The 10300-nt window shown below is 45.2% G+C and overlaps 2 protein-coding genes across 3 annotated transcripts; both read right to left on the bottom strand.

Annotated features, from left to right (window-relative positions):
* Positions 1 to 1359: 1359 nt before the first annotated feature.
* nfil3-4 (nuclear factor, interleukin 3 regulated, member 4) lies at positions 1360 to 8393 on the bottom strand. Its single transcript, XM_011614649.2, has 2 exons — positions 6915 to 8393; positions 1360 to 4346 (listed from the first exon to the last, which is right to left on the bottom strand). Exons 1-2 carry the CDS (start codon positions 7030 to 7032, stop codon positions 3628 to 3630), a joined length of 837 nt encoding a protein of 278 aa, XP_011612951.1. The 5' UTR covers positions 7033 to 8393; the 3' UTR covers positions 1360 to 3627.
* A 103-nt stretch (positions 8394 to 8496) lies between these two features.
* LOC115247289 (uncharacterized) lies at positions 8497 to 9826 on the bottom strand. Of its 2 annotated transcripts, none has more exons than XM_029828501.1 (2): positions 9772 to 9826; positions 8497 to 9440 (listed from the first exon to the last, which is right to left on the bottom strand). In XM_029828501.1, exon 2 carries the CDS (start codon positions 9429 to 9431, stop codon positions 8526 to 8528), a length of 906 nt encoding a protein of 301 aa, XP_029684361.1. In that variant the 5' UTR covers positions 9432 to 9440; positions 9772 to 9826; the 3' UTR covers positions 8497 to 8525. The 2 variants fall into 2 exon arrangements, with proteins under 2 accessions (XP_029684361.1, XP_029684360.1); XM_029828500.1 differs by having other exon boundaries at positions 9748 to 9808.
* Between the last annotated feature and the right edge of the window lie 474 nt (positions 9827 to 10300).

The following is a 10300-nucleotide window of genomic DNA, read 5'->3' as shown; positions in this document are numbered from 1 at the left end:
GCAAATGATGAAGGGCATTATCATTAGGCTTAGATTCACTCGTCTGATTTTCCAACCGTGGGGGGGTGGGTGGTAGCAGGGGGTACCAGTTAAGTGGGTTTTCATCAGGACAGGACAATCTGTCTGAGACACATGGGGAGAAAAGACAAACGTCTGGAAGAAAGGTCATAATATAACTGATATGAGGAGGAAGAGCAGGCTGGATGTTCTAAAACATCGAGGCCAGTCCTGGAGATGCTGGTCATAAATACCTCCACATTTTTCAGGAATTATTTTATTTTAGCCCAAACATGCAGATAGATTCACACATTTTAACAGCTGCCTGAGCGAGCTAGCATCGCTAAGGCTACGGCGCAGTTGAGACGGATGCCATGAAAGTTTGCATCCAGTTCTTTAACCAACATGAGCCTATTGTTGCGTTCCATTAACTTAAAAATGCAAAAAAAAAAGGCATGTTCCAATAGTGCTGTTTGCTAATACAATAGGATTTATGCAGGACAGCACCTGAACAACAGGTACAAGCTGCACAAGACTCAACTCATTTACAGGAAGGGATGCAAGATTTTTGGCTAACAAGCAGAGTGGGCGCTCTGCAGAGCAGCCTAATGATCGGGCATCTTGCCTTGTTTACTGCTACTGAGGCACGGTGAACTGATGTAAGCTGTAAGATGCTTGTCTGCATTAGACAACATCTGTCATTCTGGCACCCAGCACAAGAAACTCTGTAAATGTTTTATGGATTGCTATGTACAGCATTTCCATTATACCACAGATCCTTCTGATTAGTGTCTGCAAAGCAGCAACGCACGCTTAAAACCAATGGGCAAGTGTCACTTTGAAAAATAGATGAATAACCGACGGAATCTCTTTTTTCAGCTGCCGTCTCAATCGAAGAAAGATGACTTTGAAAAATTAATTGACAAAAAGATATTTGGTTTCCATCATAAATCTTTAATGCATAATAAGACATACATCCTATAGAATCAATATTGCTTCAATGTCCTTGGAACCCCTCAGTTCAGAGGTCAGCTTCAGACGTCTGTCGTCTCCCCGTGTTTCTCTGCTGCCCCCTGCTGGCAGGACGACGCTAAAATACACTCGCCAGACAGATGGAAATTCAACTCTTGTGGGTGATGGTAAACAACTCACCTTCCCCAAATGCAAATAAGCCACAGAGTTCTAGTTAAACTTGAGACATCAGCCACCCCCTTAACTGAGACAAAAGAAAAAAAAAAAAACCTGTGTGAATTCATTCTGTGGTTGTCTTTTTCCAAAAGTCTACTGATTTCATTCTGTAAATACAGAGCTCATGTTGCATTTGTGTCTTGAAAAATGTGCTAGACTGTTTTGTATCGTGTTGTTTTTTAAAAATGAAGCACACTGTTTGTAAAGCATGCTGCAAATTTGTCCCGTTGCCTGGCCTATTTTTATAGGAGTCCTCTGAGCCCTCAACCCTAATGTGAGTCTGCAATAAAACCTTGTGGCACATTCGCTATTAAATTGGCTGCCGTTGCATTGATGTGTCTCATCAAACTTTTCTGTCTAAAGCCGATGACTCACCCGCATACAACACTTCTCCAACCTGTAACCTGGGTTTGACACCTCACTTTTCTCACATCAGGTGTCTGATTTTGTAATGAGTCACAAAGTGCGAAAATGTCTCATCCGGGCCTTTATGGCGATGACTTGTTACACAACAGTGTCGTGAAGCACAAGATAAGATTAGATAAGATAAACCTTTCATTGTCTCACAAAGAGAAAGCTTTTTTTTTGTTGTTAAATAGTGGGAAATAATCGAGGGTGTATGAACATGTGGGAGAAGGGGTCAGTTCAGAAAATAGAAATAACTGTACACAGTACAGAAAGAATATACATCCATGTATACACACACACATACATTGATAGTCCATAGTTATTATTTAGGAGTCTTTATTCAACCTTCTTTTTCCAAAACAATATTTGCAACTCTCAATTTCCACTTTAAACAATTACTCACAACAAATACAGGTCAGATTGGGTTGACATTATCATAATATACGGTCCTGATACGCGCGTTATCATTTCCTCAGGCAGATCAAACTTCATGTTATACTGCTAAAAAATGAAGAGAGGAGTTAATTTCTCTTTAAAGAAACCCCTCTCGGTGATTTGTTTTTCGTGCTTGATACGTACCCTTTCAAGTATTACACCTGAAAATCCTGTCGCGCCCCAAGAAAAGTTCACCATTGACGCATGCAGAGGCGGTGATGAACACCACACATCATCATTTCAAAGGAAATTTGTCAGAAGCTGTGTCAAAACCACCAATATGAAAAGGGGAAGATACTGTTTTTCGTTTACATTTACCCATTGATCTAATTCAGCAATAAAATAAGAAGAGAGACCGTCTCTCCCTTCTATCTTCTTCCTTCTTTTGCTTACTTCCCTTTCAAGAAAGCTATTTCTGACCATATGTCAATCACATTATGGGGGATGCTAATTATGTAAATACAGTTTCTGTTAAGGTGAATGCCAATAAGCCCCCATCAGCAGGAACAGACCGAAGCTGTCATTCACACCACTCATCTGTAATGACCTTGTTTTTTACTGATCGCAGTAATCACACGTTTAGTGTGAATTTTAAAACCACAAATGCAATTGTGGTTGGAACTGAAAACTATCCTGCAAAGAGCTTGAGTGCATTAGTTCATCAAGAAAGGTTTGTGGCAGATCAGTTGTTATTAATAATGCTCTATAAACTCAGCTTTCCCCGCCACTTTTCGACACAACTCTGATTAGATTTATTTTTTCATACTGTACAAAAACATTTTGATGTCAATTTAATGCTTCTGGAAAATAACAGCAACAGAAATCGTGATAATATTTTGTTTTTTGTTGTACTTGATCAGCCTTTAGGTGTCATTGGTGACACCTATCGACCAATTAGTCAACTGCAGGGGGATGAAGATGGCGGCGCCGTGATTGGCGTGAGTTAGCAGGTTTTCCTCCATCGTAACTTACGACGTTGATGCACTCAGAGTTATTTCCCCCTACACAGTTTGTGGATTTCACATTAACTGTTTTTCAAGGAAAACACTTGTTTGTTGCCAAAATAGTTGCGGTGTTTTGACTAATTTGCTTAGGTTTCACCAGCACATATCGGACGTCAGTTATAGAACAATTGACAGAGAACATTTTACAACAAGAGCTTTTTCTTTGTAAAGAAATACATTTTGGTTCCATTCAATCAGTGGTTTATTAAGGAAAATAAAAAGCAAAACCAGTCTGCTTGTCAGTAAGCTCACCATCCCCAAGCATAGTATTAAAAAAAGGAATATATAAATCATTTGTGAAACCACCATTGGCTCGACGGATTTAACCTGAAAGTCATTATTCTGGCTCCACTTCCTGTTTGCTACTGCCAAACTCTACATCAAAATTTCAACTACAGTACTACTATTTTCTCGGGGGACCTGTCCACCATATTTATTTGGTATTGATCCATATAGGCGGCAGAATTTCGTGTTTTCAATGGTTGTGATGCAGAGCAGGCGATATTCAGAAATGCTCCTGGTGGGTTCGTCCATGCTGCAGAACAAACCCAGGAGCTGCGGTGACGCCTGAACACGGTCACAGTAAAGGAGCTGATCATTTTCTGAATTCACCGTTGGTCATGTAAGAGCACTTTTTGTCTCCTCTGGGGTTAGCGGCGATGGCTGGAACAGAGCAGGGAAGGGAAAACGGCCTCGGGACCTGCTGCTCGTCCTCCTCCGTCGCTCTCGAAGGAACAGGCTTCAGCAGGGGAGCTGAAGGGTGGGCGGCCATGAGATGTTGAGGGAGGACGAGAGGATTAAGGAGGCCGTAGGCGGTGGTGTTGGGTGTATTGAAGTAAGAATGGAGGGCGTACGTAGGGAAGAAAAGGGACTGTGGGTAGCTGGAAACAGCTGCAGGGTCTTTTCCGCTCCAGTAGTGATCCCTCTGGAAGAGCTGGTGGTGTGTGTTCGTGGGAGCACTACTGCGGGCGTAGTGTTGCAGGGGATTAGGCTGAGGGTAGGTCAGTGGGTAAACAAGGCCGAAATGTACCTTAATAGCCATTAATTCAGCGCTAAGCCTGGCATTTTCTTCCTTTAGGGCCTCAAAATGATTCTCCAGGACGTGGTCGTTCATCTTCCTCTTCTCCCGGGATCGCTTGGCGGCTTCGTTGTTCTTGCGGCGCTTCTCCCAGTAGAGATCGTCCTTTTTATCCTCGGGTATGAACTCCCGCTTGCGCCGCCGCCCCTTACACTCCAGGTCGTCCTTGTACGGCTCTCGGCTCTCTGGGCCGGAGCGAGATGGCGACGTCGGCGACTCCATAAGAGCAAAAATACCTGAAAGCAATAGAGGGCGTTTTATTTTGAAGGGTTCAGCCACGCTGTGTCCCCAGAAGACATTCTCATGTGAGAGAATTATCTCCTTTCGGTATTGCCTGCAAATAGTTTTATGCAGTCACTGATTTTTATCGCGTGCGGTTCTATTTCTGAATAGCTGTCAACATACGACTGACAGGCTATTTACAAAAGCTCAGACATGCGATAGCTGTCAGCTTCCTGCTGCACTTGGTTCCTCATCGTATCTGTTTACCTTCTTAGTTTAAGACAACGGTCAATAAGGAACCCTGACAGATGTCCACTTACCTTGTAATAAATTGAAGCCCACGTGTGCGAAGCATATTAACTTATCTGTGTGTTCCTGCTGCTGTCTCACACCACCCAAACCTCCCGACCCTGCGGGCCGCCCGATGTGATCAGAAGTGATGGGGGAAGCGTCACGTAGACGCACAAGAATGCGAAGATATCCTCCCTATAAGAGCTCGACTGCTGTTTCAACCCACTTGGTTGACTTTGATGTTTTCAGGCACTCGCTGCCACGATGGTCCGTTTCATTAGCTTATTGTTTTTTGGTTTTTTTTGCAAAATCAAGCTGGAGGAATTCAGCGCAGGTGAAAAGATTTCCTTTTTGCGCACTCAAACACTTAATTTTTTCCCCCAGCTTCAGTGACCTCGTCTTCGGCCGCTAGTTCTTTCATCTGTTGGCTGGGCTTCTTGTATTGGACCTGGGGGGGGGGGCATTATCCATTTTATCTGTGGCAGAATGTGATTTTAGCTCTGTCTGAGAGGCAGCAGCAGGGCCGTTTTTAATACAGTTTCAATCGCATGAGCGTGTGGGTAGTTTCACGGGAAGCTGCGCAGTTAGAATGAACATTATGTTGAAACCACACTCACCTCGACTTTGTTTTTTGCATCTAGTCACACATAGACCCCCTGCCTTCCCCCACACACACACACACGCACGCACACACGCACGCACACACGCACGCACAGACCTCCCAACAGACACTGTTTGGTGTTTTACTCCTGTGGTCTCAAAGTGAGCTGCAGGTTAGTTTGCTACATGAGGAACTGAAGCACAAATTTCACAGGTTGCCATCTCAGAACCGACCGTCCAGTGATTTCTGCACACGTGTTGCTGTTTTTCTACGAGCATCAAGGCAAAGACCAACGTCCCGGCGTGATGCCTGAGGGTCAACGCCGTGCGTGGCTTCAAGCACCACTTTCAAATGGGCCTTTTCACCCTTCGTGCGGTGACGGGTTAAAAATACTGAAAGCTGTGCCCAGCGCGAGCGTGGAGGCCAGGCCCTCGTTTGTTGGGGTTTTTTATGCATATGGGGTCGTGCACACCTGCTTGCGTGCATGTGTCTCAAAGGTTAGGCGTTAGATGCTACACGCTAGCAAGCACCTACCCCAAAAAAGCTACAGCAGGAAGAGAGAAGACATAATCGTGCAGGGGGTTCCTGAGTGAAATCTCTCTCGAGGCTGAGCCTGCTCGCTGCTGCTGCACCTGTTTCTTATTGGCTAATTATAGCCACCTGCTTTTATTAAGGAACCGTCAAACTTCTTCTTTTTCGTCTCTATCTGCACTCTCATGCGCAGCCATCTGCTGCCACCACTGTTAAAGCAGCTTAAATAACTTCATATATGGGAAGAAATCGGTCAGACCTTGTGGCTTTTAACCTCAGTGTACATGCTCAATGCATGGGTCCTGCAAACCGCCGCTGAAAAGGGGGGAAAGGGGCTTCTGCAGCAGTCGTGAGCAGTCTGTTAACGCATCCATTCCTTGAAGATAAATACGGCAAAATAATCCGGCCATCTGCTCTCATGTCTGTTGCGAACACAAACTTAGAAAACGCAAGTCAATATGAGGGAACTTCGTCGCCTGTACGTTGACCATTGGCACAAACAGCCATGGATTTATGGTTGTCCAGGCTGCAACGCGTTGCATGGTATATAATTTGGAACAGTACAGGCAAAAGTAGAATCAACTTGAGTTACTCTGTGTGGGGTTCAACACAGGTACACCTATATCACAGACGTGTGCTAGTTCGAAACCTCTGACATCATACGTGATTTTGGATACAAATCTGTATCGGGGCTATTTTTGGGGTTGATAACAAATGATACAGAGTCGTGCAGATGTGAGATAATGTGGAATAATGTTGCACCTCTCAGTGTTTCGAATGTGTGAAACGTTCATTCCTTTTAGATAATAATAGGAAAATGTTTGTCTCCTGTGTGAACACCGTCTTCGTTTGGGTGAAATGAGGTCGTTATGTTTAGTTCCAGTCGCAGTTCTAGGGAGGCAGCCTTTCCACACATGTATGCTTTTCTATTAATGGTTATATTGAGGTTTTTTAAGTCTAATTTAGTTTTTCAAAACTAAACCTGAGTTAAGAAGCTCAGGTTGACGCGTGATCAACATCTGTTGGCTTCAGTTCCATTATCAGCCCGTGAGGCTTATTTACCGGTACTGGGGTCAGAAATCACCACCGCCATAACTACACACACAACAACGAACCCGGGTTCACCTTCTGAAGTCTGAGACCGATTTGGAGGCCTTACCTTCAACTGCTGCAGGGGGGGTCCACGACGCCAGAGGTGCCAGCGTCTCTGTGGCGAGGCGTCGCTGTTGCCCACTGAAATAAGACAACAGAGCAGCTCTGCCTCGAGGCTGCGTCATGGGATTGATGCAGAGAGCAGCAGAGGTGGACTGATGATGTTTCGGTCCTACCCTCACACCCTCCTCCTCTTTTTCTGTCTGTCAGCGTCTCTACCTGGCCTGTCCACTCCTGCTGTCGTCTGGCTGCCTCCCCAACGTCATTACACTCTTGTGGTGATGGTGGCTTACCCACGCGGCGTTCTCTCTCGAGTGACATTCACTATCTTTCAGGACTCTGAACCGAAGCTACCTTCATGTGGCGGCCTCCTTCATGTACCGGCTCGAAAGACAAAAACATAGCAGAGGAGTAGAAGTGGAAATTATATTTTTCCATGAAAAAATCTTTTTGCTCATCCCATTTGGGACAGTATTTGAAGTTTGTTGTTAATTGGCATGGTTAGATACGGTTTTCTTATCTGTGTTCTGCTATTTATCATGTAGAGCCGTGTGTTCAATGTCATAAAGTATTTTTTAAAATTGATTTTCTCTTATAATTCTACACTGTTCAGGGTTAAGACATTTGGGCAGAGAATGGTATATTATTTTCAAGATGTACCACGCATGTACAAAGTCTTTTTGTCGTTTATTGTAAGTTGAAGAGTTCAGCTTCCAGTCGACATGTTATTTCGGGGTGAATCGGGTGCAGAAGCGTCCTGACAGGTAGAAGCCCCCAGTGTTGTGCTCTTGCGCCCTCTGCTGGCTACATTCAGAATCCTCTCATGAGGGCCGAGCCAGCAGGATTTCAAATAACATTTATTGCTGATTAACTCCAATAAAAATACAGCTGCCAACCCCAGAATTATCTTCATGTGAACGTGCAGATAGTTTTAAAATGTATGCTGCGAAGCGACATCTTCAATGGTTAATTATCTATAATCGTGGATAATTTCAGGTAAAGTTATTTTTTCCCCTCCCGCAACTCGGATCAAATTTACAACAAACGAACACAACCAATAGGATGAACAATGATGTATGCAATTATCCTTCTCGTCCTATTTACATCGAGATTCTACCCCCCCTCCCCGATTTTAGTTCTAAACTTTTTAAACTTTCATAGTTGCGCCACCACGTGATTATTTTGCAAATATTCTTTGTACTGCCCCAATCGCCAAGCAGTCCCAGCTATTGAACAACTTATCCGGCATGTAACTGACACAGGTATGTCGTTAAATGCAGGTTGGTGTCAAGAGCACCTAAAAATCACGATTAACCGATTTTCTTACCCGGGAATTTTGCGGTTGCCCCGACTCTGCTGAGAAATCACGTGAAGGGGAAATTAAAGGGAAATACCGAGTCATCAAAAAACAACTTTCGGTGGCTGGGTCACCTAAAATCAATATAATGCACTCCTTATGCCATAGTTTGCAATAATCATATGTGTATTATCTATCTATCTATCTATCTATCTATCTATCTATCTATCTATCTATCTATCTATCTAAACACACACACACACACGCACACACACACACACACACACACACACACACACACACACACACACACACACACACTCAGAAATGAGGTGCCAGTGCACCACTGAAGCAGCCCTTGAATGCCATGTGAGCGTCTTCCCCCAGGCCTTGGCCTTGCATCTCCTGCTTGCAGAGAGGCAGGCTCGGGTGGAGGGGAGTAGGAGCCAGATAGGGAGACAACCATGGCAGAACAAAATTACTGCTCACTGCTGGGCTGGGCACCAGCCAGGTGGGGGGAGGGTATGGCAACATGGGGGCAGGATGGAGCACATCAGGCCTGGGCAGAAAGGCTTGAAATGAAGCGGTGTCGGCTTTAATCTGAGCGCTGAAGGCGACCTGCCGGTTGGCATCCGCGTCTGCTCTCGTCCTCTCCGTCCCTGCCAGGGGACGAGGCCCAGAGAAGGGGATCAGACCGCTGCTTTGAAAAGGTGACTCAAAACCTCGATTCCAGCTAAAAGGGGGGATGCTCCCGTGAGGATTTCTCCAGGTCTCCCCCCAGACCAGTGATTTTGAGACGGCTGGGCTGTAAACTGGACACAAATCCCTCCTGGGAGCCTCTTCAACCCTTCCTGCGCACATGCTGAGATACTGCACCCTGAAGACTTGATCCCGCAACCGTGCGTTCTCATCACTCAGAGCAAGCAGCTGACCCCCCAGCAGGAGGTCCTTCAGCCTCCGTTTTTCCCTGGACCTCTTGGCAGCCTCGTTGTTCTTAAGTCGCTTGGACATATAGGCAGCATCTTTCTTCTCGGGTGGAACCATCTCTCTCTTGCGGCGCGTAACGGCGCGTAATCCCAGGAGACGCTGAGCCTGCAGGGAAGATCGTACGACCGGGAGCACAGAGCTGCTGTGACCAAGGTCCACGTACTCACGCCTGTTCACCAGGGAGGGGGAGGCGTACGCAGCAGGGTGCTCAGGAAGGTTAGGGTTCCTCAGTGTGGACATGGTTGAGCTCTGTTAGCGTTTAAGACAATAATTATTCCTTCAACACAAACATGGATAACGCTATATTAAAATAAGGACTTCAGTAAATTAATTATCCCATTTTATTGAGAAAAACACAATTCTAATTTTGGCTCAGGCAGTCAAATTTGCAATGAACCCCCCACTATTAACGTGTGAATTGTGTCATTTTATGAATTAGTAATTTTAGCGTCAGCATAAGAGTAATTCTTTTATTTAAATAGGGAGATGGAGTGAAAATGCGCATCATAATTGTTAACAATCGTGTGCTCATTATTTCAAAAGTGCGTATTCAAACCTGGTGGAAGTGCGCGGCACTGACCTCTTGATAAGGCGCTGTCACCTGTGATCCGCAGGACAGGATTAACTTTGGCGCATGTGACGCTCGCAGATCGACTTGGTCAAAGTTGGAGAGAGTTTCCAGCAGAGAGAGCGCTCGGGCGTGATGCTGCGCGGCGCTGCTGGGCGGCGCACGCATCGATCCACGCAGCCAATCGTTTGTGATTTTTGGAAAGTGATCGGAGCTGCGGCCGCAATTCCGGGGCGGTGCGCGAGTTTAATACATGATGCTGGTTCGTGTTTTCAGCACCAGGTGACACTGGAACTAGTCACTTATAGTTCTGGTCAAAAATACGCGCAAAAGTGCGCGTTCACGGGTGTTTATTGAAACGGATCCAGTGAGAACTTTACAAGGGGTATACGTTCTAAAGCATCCAGCAATATTGAAATTCTAGCAATATTGAAAATAAAGATATTTATTTGCTAATTTCTCAGAGGTTGTGCGCAAAAGAACAAATGTTCAAAGTTAGACTCCAGAAAATATTACATTTGTCGCACCCAGTGGACAGTGC

Source organism: Takifugu rubripes, chromosome 20 (assembly GCF_901000725.2).
Source record: "Takifugu rubripes chromosome 20, fTakRub1.2, whole genome shotgun sequence".
Classification (NCBI taxonomy): domain Eukaryota; kingdom Metazoa; phylum Chordata; class Actinopteri; order Tetraodontiformes; family Tetraodontidae; genus Takifugu; species Takifugu rubripes.
Note: the sequence above shows the minus strand (reverse complement) of the source record. Positions and strands in the feature narration are given on the sequence as shown.